Source organism: Dermacentor silvarum, chromosome 3, assembly GCF_013339745.2.
Source record: "Dermacentor silvarum isolate Dsil-2018 chromosome 3, BIME_Dsil_1.4, whole genome shotgun sequence".
NCBI classification, from domain to species: domain Eukaryota; kingdom Metazoa; phylum Arthropoda; class Arachnida; order Ixodida; family Ixodidae; genus Dermacentor; species Dermacentor silvarum.
In genome coordinates, this window is record NC_051156.1 from 167,207,909 (window position 1) to 167,226,677 (window position 18,769).

The following is an 18,769-nucleotide window of genomic DNA, read 5'->3' on the forward strand; positions in this document are numbered from 1 at the left end:
TGTTTTAAGAAAACGCTACCGCGGCGCTGTCACCTACAGAATCTGATATCCTTCCGTCCACTTTCTTGAGTATGTGTGCACGTATGCGTACTAGATCAGAGCCCTGCGAGCGTCGTAGCCAGCACCACTTGCGATTATGACGGCCATGGTAGTCGTCATGCACCGACATGCAACGAGAAACGTCGGGGAAGTATACATTTCTGATGTCACGAGGTTGCGCGGCTATCCATGATGGAGAATTAAAAAAAAACACAACGAACAACGACGTGCTTACCTTTAGGTGTTTAGCTAAAGGAAGATCGCTTTTTTTTAATTATATTTTTAAATACTCGAGCACACGCGAAATGTTATCACATTCTGCATACGCGCATAGAGATACCGCTGTGCGTATAGGTGTATCCGTGCCATTTCATCAAACAACGGCTATTTTAGATTAGGTCGTGCGACTTGGCGATAATTCTAGCTATTCTGCCCCTATGCTTTTTCTTGGGTCTTATATGTGGGGATATGTGGGGGACAGACCAATGTGCGCCGCCTCGGGCCACGCAGTGCCTCGAACCTATAGTTCACAAAAAAAGGGTTTTTTTTTTTTTTTTGCGTGCAACAATTATATAGCTGCTTTTAGATGAATGCTACAGCGATGCATCGCATCACATTTTAGCTCATCGCATCCGTTGCCGCGTTTACATGAATGCGGCGGTGACGCATCGCATCTATTCGTAAACTATATACCACTGCTCATCGATTGCATCCCGGACGTACACATATACGGCCGGGATGCGCTTTTTATTTCATCGTGCGCTTTAACCTGTGTACCGTATTTCTTCTCGTTATTTGCGCATCGCTTGGTCTCCTCTTCTGTACTGCGATTATGTGCTCAAATTTTATTTACCATTTATTGTACTTTGTCTTCTTTTTTATCTGGTATGCTCTACGGACCAGTAAGGCACTTCAAATAAATAAATACACCACGCAGGTGGAGGACGTGGTAGCCGCCCGGATGAACGACGTGAAAGAAGCGCAGCACAACAGGGACAAGGACGAGTTGGACATGTGCTACATACCCTTCGACGAGGAAGTGTACAAGTTCAAGGTGACACGCACGCGCGTTCATGCATCGGCTCGCGATATGTGCATTGTATGCCTTCCAGTGGGAACGCTTATAGAGAACGGCTGTTTGGACGCGTGGTAATTTGGTTTGGGACATATTTGCCCGCTAAAAGATTAGGGACAGGCGCAGAAAGGTTAGAAACGTTGACGATCGACGACATGCGTCCGTGCACTTGGCGCGCAGACCCACGTACATACACGCAGGAACGCATGCGCAGAAGACCTGTCGCAACTGATGGGACAACCATAGAGTATATACTGTACTTGGTAGGAACTATATGGGTACCTCAATGCTCTCCTCCTTGTCCCCACTGGGGAGAGGGAGAGGAGCAATTTCAGATTGCGGACGAATGCAATGGAAGCGTACTATATATAAATAAATTGGAGGGGGTGGGTGATAGTATATAAATGACTGTGTATAATTTATTCGTCGCTCCTTCTATATAAACGTGAAGCAATACTTTCCGACAGCTGGTTGACTCCTCGTTTGTATGGTTTCCTGCGCATGTGCGTCTTGTGCGTCATTTGTCCCTGTATGCGTATATATATCTTTTCATTCATATATAGGTCTTGGCAGTAAACAAATAAATGAATTGCAATTAAGTGAGGCTCACGTCGTCGTCGTCAATGTTTCTATATCTGTACCTTTCTCTGCACGCGTGTCCTTTTAACCGCGATAATGCATATATTTCAGCTTAGAATCTCGATCACCACGAAACTCGAAAGTGAAGCATGAGCACTGCTCGAAGAGCGATGGAAAGGAAATTGATAAGTCGATAGAATGGATTATACAGATCAAGCGTGGACAGCTTACACTCACTTGACATTTGCAAAATAGGTGCAGTTGGGACATCATGTAACGTCTGTTCCACAGGAGAATATGTTCGCAGAGTAAACGAAAATGTTTTATAGTGTGGAAGATTATGATGGGTGGAATGATAAGAGATAGGAAATTTCTGGGTACAGGGGGAGTTCTGTACGCGTGCAGAAAAGCGGCAGTTCTCTGTAGCACACTGTATATATATATATATATATATATATATATATATATATATATATATATATATATATATATATATATATATATATATATATTGTTCGCAGTGTGAGGACTTTGTTCACCGCGGTGTCATGCACTGACGACGGTTATGATGATGATTCATGGAATACACCAGCGCGTCGATCGCGCATTGTGCAGTCCGCAGTGATAGCCAAGTTGCTTAAGTCCTATACGCACGCGTGTCACTCAAAATCGACATGCTCAGGTTACTTAAAACGCATACGCAATTTTTCACGTCCCTCGTAGACAGGCAGATGCATTGGGAGTTAAGAATCTTTAGCCACCAATACAATTTACACCTCTCTCTGTGGCTCTATATCAAGGGGGTAAAAATTGACAAACTATAAGTATACGCGTCTATAGCATGCCCGCAGAATGACATTGGTGGGGTTCTCTTTCTTTTATCGGCGATTTATCAAGATACCTCGCGTTTCTTTCCGCCTCAGGAGTCGTGTCTCGACCCGGAGTTCGTGCAAGTGGTCAAGACGGCCAAGTCGCCAGAGTCGTTGCCGCCTTCCTGGATTATTTCAGCAGGTTAAGCCGAGGCTCTTTCGTCTATATCGCGTAACCTTATTATGCTCACGTGTTATTATCATTTTTTCATTGCGGGGTTTAAAGCGCAAAAGCGACACAAATTGTATTCGGGCTATGAGAAACACCGTATAGTGGGGAGTCCGGAATATAGGTTTGAGCACCTGAGATTCTTTATAGTGTATACACCCAAAGCAGCCTATGCACGGACGTTTTTTTTTGCATTCCGCCCTCTTCGGAATGCGTCCACTTTGGCAGTGGATCAAACACGTGGCTTTGTGATCAGCAGCAAAACGCCATATATATCCACTGAGCTTTACACCGAGAAGGCTTGTGCTCGCTACTCCTTTTTTTTTTTTTTTTTTTTTTTTTGAATTTGACAATAAAATATACGCGAATTCGGAAACAGAATTCAGAAATGGGACCCAACCACTCCGGATGCACGACACGCTACGATGTACATTTCGTTGCGCGTCAGTGAGTATAATGGCTCGAGCCCGACTCCGATTTACGTAATGAAATGCACGGAAAACGCAGGGATGTAGACTAATGAGGGCAGCGACTGCTTAACCATTGTCAAGGAAAGCTTTCGTCAAATTCTATCCCTATAGTCCTGTAGGCTTTCTTCAAAATCAGAGATGATTTCACTGCATCTCGGCTTGAATTTCGCAATTTGAACGTGTGTGTTTTAGGGAATAATTATAAAATTAGTCAATCTTTTTCATTATAGCTGCACCCTAACATCGCGACTTTAGTGATTGTCCAGGCAGTCCACCTGAACAAACCGAGCTGCACGATATGATCCATGCACGCCATTTTTATAAAAAGAATAAAAATAATGTTTGAAGTAAGAAAAAAATATATATACACTTTGTATACAAGCTCAGTGTTTGTAAACAAGAAACCCATAACGTCGCTAGCGCGCAGGCGCATGAGCAGAATATAATTGAAGCGGCTTAATTGTGTCGATCAGACCGCAATAATCTGTGGCTTAGCTTGTTTTCCTTTATGACGATAAAAGGCTCAGGACCGATAGAATCATGCGCCTGTCAGAACCAGCAGCTTCGCGGTAGCCAACGGTAAGCAACTATCTGGATGACGTCATGGCCTGGAGCAGTGCATGCGTGACTGCGGAGGTGTGCGAATATTCGAGATATTCAACAGATCGAATATTCGAGTACAGATATCCGAAACTGCAGTCGAATATTAGAATGGAAATGTTCGAAATACAAATCGAATAGTCTCAACTATTTCATTCGTATTCGATTCGAGTATCCACTATCCCACAATCGTTATATTCTTCGTTAATTATTCATTATAGTGTTCGTTAATATTCGTTGTACTGTTCAAATACTGATAACGAATATTTGGAGCCCGCAGGGAGAAAGACCGATGGTAGTGTTGAATGTTCTTAGTGACTGTCTTGCGGGGAAACCTTATAAACGGTTGCTGCGCGGAGGAACCATTTCCTGAGCGAACGTTCTGCACAATAAATTCCAGTCAGGCATCCTACGAAGAATTTAGTGCCCCAATATATATAGGACCAGCAATTTATGCATGATTCGCAGTCTCACCATGTTCGCATCCCTTCAAAAAAGAGATGTGAATAAGGGAAAAAGGGATGCGGTGCATACTGTAGAATCGGCCCTCAGTTCTTTCAGCGAACATAACTGACAATATGCACGCATCTGGTTACATGTTGCTCCTTCGTTTCCTAGCTGTCATTATCACGGTGCACCAGATCAGATCACTTTGCAGTTTCGCATTTATAAGCTCCTGAGAATTGACAGTTTCTAACGGCATTACGTGTCAAATAACTTAAATAAGCTTATCATAAGAAGTCAGCAAACAGACATCAAGGACAACATAGGGTAAATTACTTGTACTTACTAATTGAATTAAAGAAATGATAATTTAATGAAAATAAAAATGGACGAAAACAAAAAAAAAAACCTGGCTGCAGGTGGGGAACGATCCCACGTCCTCGCATTACTCGTGCGATGTAGCGCTCTTACCATTGAGCGACCGCGGCGCCGTTTTCCCATCCACTTTCCGGGGTTTTTATGTTTTACTATACTAGAACTAACCTTGGAAGCCTGCCGTTTGTGACAAATACGCGTCTCCACGCATTTCGCATTGTTTAGAAATAGGGAAAATATTCGGTATTCGATTACGTTGTCGAAGGTCATTTACTTTCCTCAAATATCCGCACTCGATTAAGAAATGTCGCTCGTTAATTGGAACACCCCTATACGGAACTGTTTCGCTCGTTAGTATATAGAAAGCGACCGGATATGAGTTGCCACCATTATCTGCGAACTTTATACTTTGACGTTCTGTGGCGCGCTTACACGCAGAGAAGGAGGTCTACCGCATCCCGCTGTTCGCGCGAGAGTTCGCCGACAAGCTGCTGTACGAGCTGGATCACTTCGAAGGCTCCGAGATGCCCAAGATCAGGCCCAACATCCTCAACAATTACGCGGTGCGAACGGCACGTCCACACAGGGGCTGTTAATTTGCTTCTGGGGCAAATATGGGCCTCACTATTGGCTAACGAGTCCTACGGAAATCCCCAAAATGAAGGAATTTGCACAGATGGGAAAATTTTTTCATCCACCCAACTGCAGCGCGAAGCTATACACAAAGGAAAGCTCATGGCCAGGGGGTTTCTCGGAAAGAAATTTGCTTCGGCAGTTGAAAGAAAATTCGTCCCGGTCCGCGGACTGAACCATGCAGCGCGCTGGAACAACGGCCGTATTTACGGGGCGGTTGATTCACTATCTCAACTGGCCAGGATAACGACTAATAGTTAAATTATCATTAGCTTAGATGGTAAAGCGATTGCTCAAGGGAGGCGTTGATCCCAGGTTCGATGCCCGGACTATGTATAGGTTTCTTTCGGAGAAGCCCCTATGAGTTTCCTTCGTAGCTTCATAGTGATATCGTGTGGATGAAAATTTTTCCGCTTCATGTATATACATGATTATTATTCAAACTGATATAACTTCAACGTTTACGCCATTATGGGAAAAACAGTCCTACATGACCGCCAACGCAGATTTTTTTACATCAATAAAAGGTTAAACTGTGAGTCTTCATTTTAAACTTAAACTGCTATAAGGGCGCCTAAATACTGTAAAAATGGAATTTTCGCTAATCGATCGTCCAGACTGAAGCTGTCTGAAGCTACTTCGCTCAATGAGTGGCGCGCCGCTTTCACTGTATACTATATATGACAACAGTAGCGCACCCAGGATCTCTGGCAGGGGGGGTTGACAGTTTGCCAATACCATCTAAACAGCACTAATTTCAATTTCGTCACGGGAAATTGTCAAAAAATGCACTTTTTGCGAGTGTGCAGACGATTGCGCGTCTTACATCTTAGTTGCAGTACTCAAATGCCCAAGGAAAGAAAAGGGGTTAAACAAAGGGGGGGGGGGGGTTAGGTCGGCCTCAGGGGGGGAGGGTTACAACCCCCGAACCCCCCCGTCGGTGCGCCACTGTATGACAAGCAGCCTGCGCGCGCAGTCGGTTCTCAGCGAGGTGGGCTTCGACGAGCAGTTCGTGACGCCGCTACGCGACCAGTACCTGACTCCCCTGTGCCGGGCTCTGTTCCCACACTGGACGGGGGCTCGCTTCGACTCGCACAACGCCTTCGCCGTGCGCTGCGAACCCGGCAGTGAGAGCGGCCTCGAATTCCACTACGACAACGCCGAGGTGACGGCAACAATGCGCGCCAGCGAGCATGCACTGCGTGACCGAACTTCGTTAACTGTATATAGTTGATGAAGTTTAAATCATCATCATCACCAGCCTATATTTATGTCCACTGCAGGACGAAGGTCTCTCCCTGCGATCTCCAATTACCCATGTCTTGCGCTAGCTGATTCCAACTTGCGCCTGCAAATTCCCTAACTGTCGTATTTTCGTGTCATTGTTGGCTTCTTACGATTTGACAAGGCCATGTAATGCGTGGAATAGATGCGTATACTTGGCATACACTGCATGAAATGTCAGCTGTTGTGGCGAGTGCGCAACCTATTCCCCCCAAAATTTGTTCCCAACGATTCTTGCTGCATCGTTGTTACGCAAAGGCATAGCTTACTGGCGTGATAACTTGCGCTGACTTAAGTGTACCGTATCTTTATGAGTTTCCTGCATTTCTTTCTTTTCAATATTTTTTTGTCGCCGCGAATGATGTGAACGACAATTTAATTTCCTCAATATCTGCGTCTTGAGCTACTTATCGGCGATGGCTAACCGGCGATTGTCTGATTTGTGTCTTTCGGGCGCTGAGTCAAAAAAAAAAAAAAAAGGAGGCATTGGCTAGAGCCGTATGCCATATACGGCCCGCTATCCTGATATAAACCGAGCACGAGCAACACCGCTATGCTATTCGACCTGGGTACCTTTTGTGACAGCGGCAACGCCACGTCTCCCTGCGCGGCTCCTGGGAGCGCTTGCACGCGCGCGCAGGCGTGACATCTGAATAGCCGAGAGCGGGGTGCTTGCAAACGGCGCAGGTGACGCTGAACGTGTGCCTGGGCCGGCGCGACTTCGCCGGTGGCGAGCTGTACTTCGGCGACATGCGCGACGAGCCGCTGGACGAGTGCTCGAGCACTCTGCTGCAGCGGCCGCTGCCCCGCCACGCCTTTCTGCACCGCGGCCAGCAGCTGAGCGGCTGCCTGCCCACGCTGAGCGGCGAGCGCGTCAACCTGGTCGTGTGGCTGCGCTCGTCGGAGCTGCGAAACAGGCGCTGCCCGCTCTGCGACCGCGCTCCGACGCTGGTGGCCGCCGGCGACGGATACGGAGACGGATTCACTGCCCGGTGGGGGATGAGACTCCACTCGCTCACTCACTCACTCACTCACTCACCTACTTGCTTGCTTGCTTGCTTGCTTGCTTGCTTGCTTACTAGCCATATACCCTGCCCTGCCCTGTTTACTTGCTTGCTTGCACCGTTGAATTGTCAGCCGTAATTCTAGACTTAAACAGTGCGCGGGGCGGTCAGCATGAAATTTTCAGCGAATTCTGCCCTTTCACATTAGATACAATAAGGCGACCAATTAATTTGCTTCTATATATGCTATACGTGTATGAGGCGCGTTTAAACATCATAATTTTTTATTACTATTTTATCATTTATGTTACTCTGCGCCTAGAGAATGTACGGATTGCGTGGACAAACTTTCGGCCATTCTAATAACGTATTTGTATACCTGCATGACGTGCGATAGTCGTGGTGCCCCCATATATGGTGGGGTATGCAATGTGCGGCGCTCTATTCGTGACTCGCTCTTTTTTTTTTTTTTTCTCTCTTCAGTTCCGCGTCGCAGGAGTCGGCCGCGCTGACGGTGCCGATGTTTCCCCTGCACCGGCTGGCGTCTTCCAGCGAGCAGCTGCAACCTGTCGATGCCGTCGCCCAATAAAGAACTGACCTGCCTAAAGGGTCTGCGACTCTAGTGTAATAAATTCATCGTGCGTGCGATGGCACTTGCAGAGTCACTAACCTCGGCTTCGCGCGCCATGCGATTGCCTCTCTCAAATATCGGTTCAAGGGTTTCGCCCCTTGGGCTCGCCGCTGTCGCATCGCGGGGGCCTCCGTGTATACACGAAAGATGCACGCGCTCATCCGGCGACCCGTCTGCGATGGGAAATGCACGCCACACGTAAACTGCATAAAACCTGGTCGGGTGTCACGTGCTACATTTTACTGCAACAAGCAATTTATATACGTATTGTTTCCCACAAGCTCTCCGAGAAGCCCAGAAGCCCATTCTCCGACGGAATACGGGCACACCCTCATCTGTCTCCTGCTTCCTTCCCCGCACATTTCCCCGTGTAGAGGTAATTTGTCATCGGATGCTTCCGGCTGGGGTGGCCCTGACATCTGGGGGGGATCGTGGGTAAATGTCCACCTAGTGGACTGTCCCTTTCGGCCGCCGCTGATTCGTTGGAGCTGTACCAGCGAAGAGTCGAGACAGGCACCCCCAGCGAGTCTCCTCATCGCTGGTACAGCTCCAGCCAACCATGCAGCGGCACCCGAAACGTCCATGTGGGTGGGCTCTAACAGAATACCCCACTTCCTGCTGCATATGGGGCATCGACAACCGAGAACACTGAACGGTCTCTTGGGTGCCTTGCACTTCGACCCGTGGCGGACACTCGTCACTTTCTGTGGCTGTGCCCCGGGGAGCATGTAGCCCAAGGAGGCAAAACTCGAGACATTCCAGATGACTATATGCTCAAGCCAGATGGCTATACCCGTTGAATAACGGACAGGTTCTCCATTCTATTGCTGCAGGAGACCTGCATCACACAGTGCTACTCGAGTGTGTTAGGTGTCCTTTAAAAATAACCCCACATTAGTGTGCTGCTATCTAACCGCCATCGAATGACTTTTTGAAGAAAATGTCTCCAACGTCGGTTGGTTCCTCCTTCTCATTTACCGTTCCTCAACAAGATCCCTCTGGACGTACTCAAGACGCCGACTCCATTGCCGACTACGTATCCACATCGAGGAGGGGTGCGCTACTTGGCCACGTCTTCGTCAGGGGGCTCAACGACTTCACAGCTCTCAAATACGTGTCTATACTTCTCGATCCACCGTACCCTATACAATGCGCCGACGGTACCGAAGCGATTGAAACGGAATAGGCAAGTCAACAAAATCGTCAGAGTGTCGTCACCAAAATGTGTCTTCATCTTTTTAATAGTCGGTGACATTGCTTGATTTTTAATAGCATTAACATCGGTAGTCATCGAGAGATCAGTTCAACCGTAATTTCTTGTTCATTTTCCATTACTTTTGCCATTTGTCATTCGAATGGAATCGAAGGAAATTTAAGAACCATAATACATGGCCCAGATATTCTTTGAAAATAAACTTTCTTTTTTTTTTTCGTAAAATGACAGCTAAGCGCCGGTCAAGGGTAGTGGCCTGCCTATATTGCCCATGTGGACTATACCGTGCACTCCGCATGACGCATCGTGTCAATCTAGCTTGTTAGATCAGCATCAGCGTGTTATTAGCATAAATGTCCCTCATGACTATCGCAGTTCAAGTCATGGGGAAGCAGATTAATCCACGTTATCTTTCTTTCTTTTTTTTCCCTTTTGCTCTCCCTTTCACAGTTTATTGTCGAACAGCAAGTTCCTGGCGGAAACGGACCCACTGGCCGAGGAGGTGGACGCCAGCGTGGCTGCGATGGTGGTGTTGACAACGGCGAGCACCTCGTCGCCCATCATGATGTCGCCGACCGAGTTGAGGATGCCCAGGTAGAGGAAGCAAGAGACGATCTTCATCAGCAGACCCGGCAGAATCTGCGAACGCGCGCCCGTTCGCATGACCCCTTCGGTATTACGGTGTACGCACTCTGTACGCGACTTATTTTTGTCACTTCTGTCCAGTAGCAGCGAAGAAAACAGCGCGCTGCGGGTCTTTACAGAACCTTCTGCTTATTCAGTGCGACCTCATTTTACTTCTAACTATAGAGTATATTGCTACACGTCACCACACGTTACTGAAGGCTCGTCCATGTTTGACGGGCTGTTCGACGGAACAGCCCGCGTTCCGACAGAAAAGGAATCAGGGCCGTTATCTGGGGAGGGGTTAGGTGACTCTGACAGCGTTTAGCATAACTGATATGTCATACTATATAATACTGTCATAGTATTACATGTCCGCGATAAATAAGTGAACATTTCAAAGTGACTGCCGCTGGCCACGCGAAGCCTAACCCAAAAATAATTCCTGGTCATATATATATATATATATATAGCCCCAAAGTTAGTGTTGTGTTCCCTTCTTTGTGACGCTTACAGTATGTAATTAACTTGTGCATGTGCATTGAGCCGCTGATTCAAATCACTCGATAGAAACCGCAAAATGACTGACCGTAAATGAAATCGACATTTCATTACACTGTAATTATACCAAGACTCACTAGCAAATGTACAAAGTATCGTCCTACCTTCCTGACTTTCTTCCGTTGGAATCTGCGGCATCTATATAAATTTGGCAAAGTTACGTAACTTTGGCAGATTTATTGACCGTGCACGCGTCGTAATTAGTGACTGAAGGGGACATTTTCTTTTTAGAATTGGTACAATCACAAACACAAAGGGAACTTGGGTCTTTAGGGAGTTTCAGAAAGGGGTGACCCAGAGTTAGGTGGCGCTACCTGCTGGACATACACAAAATAACAGAGAGAGTACAATAGAACCCAAATGGAGTTCTGGTTCTGCTCATGCGCAGTGCCGCTGGGCACGCTAAAGCGCTCGCTTTTTCTAAAACTCCCTATTTTGTTCAGTGTTCCCGTTCCGTTACCGCTCGGCCCACTGTGATATTCGCCACTCTTTTCGTCAGCACTAAAGCCGGGACTCCTAGATTCAAAATTAAATTTAGCCCATCACAGATGTTTTCGATCGCACCTTAGTAAAGCTTCTGCCACTTCATTTATTATTATTATTTTAACACGAAAGTGTTTTATGCCGGGGTCCACCAAGACTTCACTGACGTATTTCCGTCACGGATATGACGTTCTTACAATGTACACGAACATAATACAAAGAAAGAAACCAGAAGAAAAAGTTCCACAAACATGCAAAATTTGGAAATCGAACCCACGACCTCTCGGTCCGCGACGATAGATCGCCGAGCGTTTAACCCATTGCGCCACAAACGCATTTGCAGAGAGCTACACAGACGCGCCTTATATATCTAACACTCCTCCGTGTATCCGCGCTCTTGCTCGGGGCGGTGCCGCCGCCTACGAGCAGAAAAGAGAAGTACTGCATTATGACACTAACGCGCACCGACAGTGAACGCTTCGGTGGTCTCAGCACTACGACGCCTCGATGCCAGCATTCGAAGGGACGCTGGCATCAAGAAGCACTACCAACGCCACCTAGGTGGCGTTCACCGTACTCAGCACAGCGGAGCGTGGCCTCCGCAATTAGCTCTGAAAATGTTTCTGAAGTTGATCGCGGAGGCTGCAATTACGACGCGCTGTACGCGCTGATTTGACTCGGTGACGATTCAGTTACGTGCTTTGTCTTGCGCGTTGTATTAGTGTGTCAGTTACGTGCTTCGTCTTTCGCGTTGTGCTAGCGTGTGCAGCGTAGTGCAGCTTCCATATGCACGACGGTTGCTCATGGTCATCGACGTTGGTAGTCGTGATGGAGGAGACGTGCCACCAGGCGTCAGCGTGGGGGCATCAACGCCTAAGGGCGCTTTAGCCACAAAACACCAATAGACATTATATATCAATGTGCAATAAACATTACACTACTTCTGTGAAGACACGTTTCACTTTCGTGTTCTATACCGATTCCTATATAAGAGGGATCAACCACATTTTTTTTTGATAGTATAAGTTCCCGTAAGGATACAGTCGCTGAACGAACTCCTCCTGTACGCTTTGCCTGGTAAAAGAATCTAATCTTCCGCTAATAAAATTTAATTTCATTTGACAATACAAGCACTAGCCGGCGTATGTTACTGCGTGTGACTAATCCGAGAATTTATTCAGCGATGCGGCATTTAGATAACACACTGGATCCGTAACTGAACCAGTCAACTCACGCGGGTCCCGTTGCGAAACTATATATATGGCTGCTGACTGGAGCAACGTTTCTCAGCACAGGCAAGTTGCCTACGCTTCCGTTAGATTTTGTGTGTGTGCGCTGATAACATACGACACGGAAAAATTTTGTGCTGTGCACTTTGGGCAAGCGCGGCGTAAACGAAATAAATGTATACTTGCGTGATTCACGCATTAACTTTGTTCGTAAATATATAGTTTTTCAGCAGTGAACTAAGGCCGAGCGGGGAACAGTACTGAGAAAAAAAAAAAGACAACGTATCTTTGGTTATTTCATGGAACATATCCGAGAATCACAGCTGATGATATAGTTTTAAGTGCGCCCGAACTCTTGTGTTAAAAAGAAAAAAAAAAAGTTTTGACCATTACCATCTGCGAAGAGACTACTTTTGTGCACTGGAGGACACACGTTCTCATCAAGCGAGGTGGGGCACATTATATACTTGCACTGAGGCGTGTGCACGTGCGTACCATCTCTAGCGCGGAGATGTAGGAGATTTCGAAGATGATGGCGTTCCGCGCGCCCGACGACGGCATCATGTAGTTGAACTCGGACGCCGCCGACACCGGGAGCATGAGCCTCAGCGGGTGCATGTCCGTCAGCTGACTCTGAAACATCCAGATCGAGATTGTCAGCGCGTATATGTCGTGCTGGATTTTGCGGCGTGGCTGAAGCACGCAGTAAAAGTATTTCGCTTCAGCTATGATGGTAACTGTATATAGAGCATGCACGCACCACGTTGCCCGCGATGTAGTAGAACTCGGGCAGCCTGTCCTTGACGGTGGTCACCTCGGAGGCGGTCGCCGTCAGGAAGAGGAAGAACAGCTCGACCCAGACCGCGTTGGCCGACAGCTGCCGCGACCAGTCCATCAGGGCCCTGAACACGCCGCACTCCTGCGCACGCGCGTATGATGTGCGGTCTTGCATATATATATATATATATATATATATATATATCAATAGCGCACCCAGGATCTCTGCCAAGGGAGGGGGGTTGACAGTTTGCCAATACCATCTAAACAGCACTAATTTCGATTTCTTCACGGGAAATTGTCAAAAAAATTCGCTTTTTGCGAGTGTGCAGACGATTGCGCGTCTTACATCTTAGTTGCAGTACTCAAATGCGCAAGGAAAGAAAAGGGGTTAAACAAAAGGGGGGGTTAAGTCGGCCTCAGGGGGGGCTTCCAACCCCGAATCCCCCCCCCCCCCCTGTCGGTGCGCCACTGATATATATATATATATATATATATATATATATATATATATCAATCTAGCCTGGTAATTAACTGAAGGTCAAGTAAATGCATAGTGAAAAGGAATACACGGGTACAACCGCACATGTGACAATGTGTACAAGCGACATGTACATAGTACCTATAGTTTCAAGAGCAACTTTATACATTTCTTTGCATACATGTGCGCTTTGTTCATTTCTTTAAATGCTGTTCGCGTTCTATTTTGGTTTTCTTGCGCTGGTACCTAATTAGCAGGTTCGGGAAATGCTTTGCGGAATGATAGGTGAAACAGAAGGCAGCGAAATAACGCTTATGTTTCCAGAATAATCTCAGTGGCCTACCGCCGTCCCGCTGACTAGGAATGCATTGTGCTCAAGGAGGCAAGGTACGTTTGACCCTCCCTCCCCTTCCCCACTCCCACTTCCGATGCAGTGGAGGGTATTGCACACGCAATATGTGCAGAACGTCATGCGCAAAAAATAAGCGCGAAGCAATGGTAACTAAGGCTTGTAAGAACAAGAGATGGAGAACCGCGGCCGGGTTCCAAGGTTTAAGGATCGAGGTCTTGTCATCGTCAAGGCCTTTGCTGACGTACGGTACGTCAGCAGGGCCAGTTCTCGTGACGGCTTTCACGAAGACAAATCCACAATGGTGGCATGACAACGTGTATACACAACTAAGTAACATCACTTGCAGGAAGGTGAATTTAGAAGTGCTGAGTCGATGGGTCCTTATATACGGGAACGCTTGCTCGATCTATGGAAAACCCGGGGACAAAAATGTCACCGACTGGCACAACATCCGCAGTCGTAAGCTGTGTCATTAAAGCCCTTGCTGATGTTCCTACAAAAATAAAAACAGAGTTTGTAACAACGAACATCGATGGAATAAGCGTTGACAATCACACACCCGCTGGCCGAAGCATTGTCATTATAGTCGCAGGTATAAGCATTTCCAAGTTGCGTGTATAGCGTGAACGTATACGCGTCGCATTTGTAGCTCGGAAACACGTGCACGCACTGTACGCACCCCTAGCGCGTACGAGATGGCGATGTTTCCGGACATGACGAAGATGACGCCCCAGGGCATCTTGTGGTAGACGTCGTTCCACTTGAGGATGCGGTTCTTCAGCTCAAAATTGTGGAAGTCTGAGGGCAGCAGGAACGCCAGGATCACCACGAAGAAGCCCACCGTCGACTCGCTCACCAGCCTGCAGCGCGTGCACAAATGCGCATATGCGCATGCGAGTATATATGTTAATTGAACGTATATGTCTTACGTGCGCGCAATGCTCAGAAGACGACGAGCGCAAATCGATTTAGTCTGGTTGTGTACCAGCCACATTATTTTCCTAATAAGGCTCAGTCATATAGTCAGCAGAATACTTCTATATACGTACTATAACCTGTACAGTATACCCACAGCAACCACGCAACCTTCTTTGGAAGTAGTGACGAACAGGATACAGAACCTCCATTTGTAACTATAGCGATGAAGTTAGAAGGCTTTACAAGACATGTCTCGCGGAAAAGCGGCAGGAGAAGATGGAAGAATAGTCGATTTCATCAAAGATGAACGGGATAATATACTTGAGAAACTCTGCAACATTTTATATGCAACCCCTCACGACTTCAAGAGTACTAGAGAGTTGGAAGAATGCCAACCTCATATTAATCCATAAGAAGGAATACGTTAAAGAGTTGAATAATTATAGGCCAATTAGCTTGCTTTCAGTACGGTATAAAATATTCACAAAGGTAATTTCCGATAGAATCGGGGCCACACTTGACTTCAGCCAACCAAGAGAACAGGCTGGCTTCAGGAAGGGATATTCTACGATGGATCACCCTCATGTCCTCAATAAGGTAATTGAGAAATCTGCGTAGTACAACCTACCCCTCTGTATGACTTTCATAGATTATGAAAAGGCGCTTGATTCAGTAGAGATACCAGCATGGAGTCACAGAAACATAGCGTAATCAAGGAGTACAGGAAGCATACGTGTATATCATAGTAATTATCTACAAATACTTCACAGCTACTTTAATTATCCACATGAAATTCGGAATAACTATTAAAATTAAAAATTAAATTATGGGGTTTTACGTGCCAAAACCATGATCTGATTATGAGGCACGCCGTAGTGGGGGACTCCGGAAATTTGGACCACCTGAGGTTCTTTAACGTGCACCTAAATCTAAGTACACAAAATACCTATCATGAAAGGGGTAAGGCAAGGCGACAATATCTCCAATACTCCATGTCTCATACTCATACTCATACTTCTGCACGCATAGAAGTACTCAAGCTAATAGTCTAGGTAGAATTAGGAATGAGGATAACGACGAATATCTCAGCAACCTGCGGTTTGCAGGTGACACTGTCCTTTCCAGCAACGATGAATATGAATCACAGCAAACGATTAAGGACATTAACCGAGAAAGTGGAAAAGTAGAGTTAAGGATTAATATGTATAACATAAAAGTAATGTTCAATAGCCTAGCAAGGGAATAAGAATTCAGGATCGCCAGTCAGCCACTAGAGTATGTGCAGGAGAACGTTTATCTAGGCCAATTACTCACAGGGGAACCTGATCATGAGAAGGAAATCTACAGATGAATAAAAATCGGTTAGAACGCATACGGCAGGCATGGCTAAATCATGACCGGCAGCATACCGCTATCCCTAAAAAAATAAGTACAATCATTGCATTCCATCGGTACTAACTTATGGGGCAGCAACTTGAAGGTTAACAAAGAAGTTTCCGAAGAAGTTAAAGACGGCGGAACGAGCTATGAAACGAAAAATGTTAGGCGAAACGTTAAGAGACAACAGGAGCGGCGGTGTGGATTAGAAAGCAAACGGGGTAGGCCATATTCTAGTTCACATTAAGAGGAAGAAATGGAACTGAACAGGCCGTATAATGCGAAGTGTAGATAACAGATGGTCTATTAGAGTTACAGAATGGGTGCCAAGGGAAGAGACGGCATTCGAGGATGACATAAAATTAGATTGTATGATGAAGTTAGAAAATGTGCAGACACAACTTGGAATCAGTTAACGTTAGACAGGGGAAATTGGAGATCGCTGGTAGATGCCTTCGTTCTGCACACCTAAAGATATATATAGGCTGCTGATGATGACGAGAGAAAGTCGGTCATATATGCGCACGTCAGCACCCAACTTTAAGTGCAAAAATGAAACTGACAGTATATGAATGCTGACAGGTCCCGTGAGAAAAATAAAATCTAGTGCGCCCCCCCCCCCCTCCCGGAAAAAAAAAATGCGTTACATCACATACGTCATGTCTCATCCACCCAAGAGGCACAGCTGGTCAACCGCATAAAGTAAACCTTGGTTATAGCGAAGTCACCAGAACAGCAAACGTGCTTCATTAGAAGCGGTATTTTGTTAAAAGCGGACAAGCTCCTGGCGCCAAGCAGATCCTCTGGCCTCAAGCAGGCCTCTGGCGTCAAGCAGATCCACACTTCGCGCCGTCGTGGTGAGTTTGATTTATTTTGTCTGTCAAAATGTCGTTTCTAGAACTCTTCCAGGAGGTGAAAATATTCCAAGGTCTATTGAGATCGGTCTTCTAGACTGCTTCACCAACCGGATTGCATCCTTCTTTTTTTTTTTTTTTTTTCGACGTATTTGAACCCAATTTTTTCGAGGGTCAAGACGACATATTCCTGAATGTGACAGATTATATACTTTATTGATGAACAATTTTTCATGGCTTCGAGTGTTATATGTGGGTGTATTCTCTTTTAAGTTTGCTATATTTGTTAAGTAAGAGTTCGTTTATAGAAATGATGTTCGAGTACGCGATCCATAAACCACACTAATCGCGCGCGAATAAGATCTAGGCATGCAATTAATTAAAATTATAATTGCATTTTATTGCGATCATATTAATTACATTGAAATGGTAAATTAATCGTAATAAATTTGATCTGGCATGCATTTTACATAAATATTCATGTTGGCATGCAAATGAGATTTTCCAAGCTTAATTTCTGTTCTAACAACACGGGTTTCGCAAAGCCATGCTTGCAGTATGTTTTTCTGTGGTTCTGCTGAGAATGTTTACAACGCAGAGTGAAAGGTTAGGACTTTACATTTAAATGAGAGTTGAATTAGTCGAGGCAGACAACGTTACAACCTGTGAAAAACGTACGCGACAGAGATAACAGGGCTGCTGTGATATTTAGACGCCTATACTTCAGTTCAACTAAGTACGACTTCGTACGACTTTTCTGTGTGCCTTTTCTACGTCCGCATCTTGAGCATTGGCCTGTATTACAACGAATAATAAACAAGCCGATGTTCTCCCGTTCGCAAAATTGAGAGATGCGTTGCCAAAAGAGGCCCGAGTGTCACGCTGTACGCAGTTCGAGGTCTTTGTTAAGAATTGTCACTTCACATATTTAGCATTAATGCGGTAGCATAATCCTTTGTAAAGATGGGAAAAAGTGTAAGTGAAGTGCAGGAAGCTGCTCAAGTGGCAGCTAGAAGTAGAGGGGGGATACGAGAGCTTATAAGAACGTATATACCGTTTGTCCCATGCGACTTGAGCCAAACTTTAAAAATATGCAAATGCCACGTACGTAGCTGGAAAGAACCAAGGTATAATGTTCTTGGAATCGACAAGAATTGGAAGTGACAGCAATTGTGCTGCGAGCGGCCAGCCGTGCGGCAATTTTTCGTGTATTTGCGCGGGCTTCTTTCATGCTTGGAAAAACACATTTATGTAGCGCGTATTGAGCAATACAAATCTGGATTGGAAGTTTTTCATGTTGCTCTACAATTTTCTCATTCACACTTTTCATCTAAATATAATATTTGTGTAATTAAGACTGATTATGTTATTAGGCGCAATGCAATTAAGAAAAAAAATAATCTGAGTATCACCAAGCGACGGCAAATAATACCTTGGTTCTATCAAGCTACGTGGCATTAGCATATTTTAAAAGTTTGGCTCAAGTTACGTGGGACAGTTTACGGGTATATATTTTATTTTATTTATTTTTAATTTTACATCATACTGCAGGCCATGTGGCCCAAGCAGGAGGGGCAAGGTAACACAAAAAATACGCGTGCAAAAGGCAGAATTGCAAAATATAAAACTTGGGAAAGGAAATCGCACAGAGATCATGGATCTGGGACCTCAAAAAGGTGCGACGTAATGCTAACACATTTATCTCGTATTTACCGATAAATTGCCACT

The 18,769-nt window shown here is 45.7% G+C and overlaps 2 protein-coding genes across 3 annotated transcripts in view; one reads left to right on the forward strand and one right to left on the reverse strand.

The window, feature by feature from the left end:
* The first annotated feature begins 975 nt into the window (after positions 1 to 975).
* LOC119444111 (2-oxoglutarate and iron-dependent oxygenase domain-containing protein 2) overlaps positions 976 to 18,769 on the forward strand; it is a 94,393-nt gene continuing 76,599 nt past the window's right edge. The window contains exons 1-6 of one of the 2 annotated variants that reach the window (XM_049663811.1): positions 976 to 1,093; positions 2,617 to 2,704; positions 5,059 to 5,183; positions 6,230 to 6,418; positions 7,225 to 7,529; positions 8,025 to 8,150. In XM_049663811.1, coding sequence (XP_049519768.1) covers positions 1,001 to 1,093; positions 2,617 to 2,704; positions 5,059 to 5,183; positions 6,230 to 6,418; positions 7,225 to 7,529; positions 8,025 to 8,130 — 906 coding nt within the window. In that variant the 5' untranslated portion in view covers positions 976 to 1,000 and the 3' untranslated portion in view covers positions 8,131 to 8,150. Of the gene's footprint in view, positions 1,094 to 2,616; positions 2,705 to 5,058; positions 5,184 to 6,229; positions 6,419 to 7,224; positions 7,530 to 8,024; positions 8,151 to 18,769 lie in introns of those variants that run through there. The other variant, XM_049663812.1, reaches the window with a different exon arrangement.
* LOC119445003 (sodium-dependent dicarboxylate transporter SdcS) overlaps positions 9,803 to 18,769 on the reverse strand; it is a 47,176-nt gene continuing 38,209 nt past the window's right edge. The window contains exons 8-11 of the mRNA XM_037709334.2: positions 14,572 to 14,752; positions 13,043 to 13,201; positions 12,778 to 12,915; positions 9,803 to 10,024 (exon numbers count right to left, since the gene is read on the reverse strand). Of these exons, the coding sequence (XP_037565262.2) occupies positions 9,830 to 10,024; positions 12,778 to 12,915; positions 13,043 to 13,201; positions 14,572 to 14,752 (673 nt within the window). The 3' untranslated portion in view covers positions 9,803 to 9,829. The remainder of the gene's footprint in view (positions 10,025 to 12,777; positions 12,916 to 13,042; positions 13,202 to 14,571; positions 14,753 to 18,769) is intronic.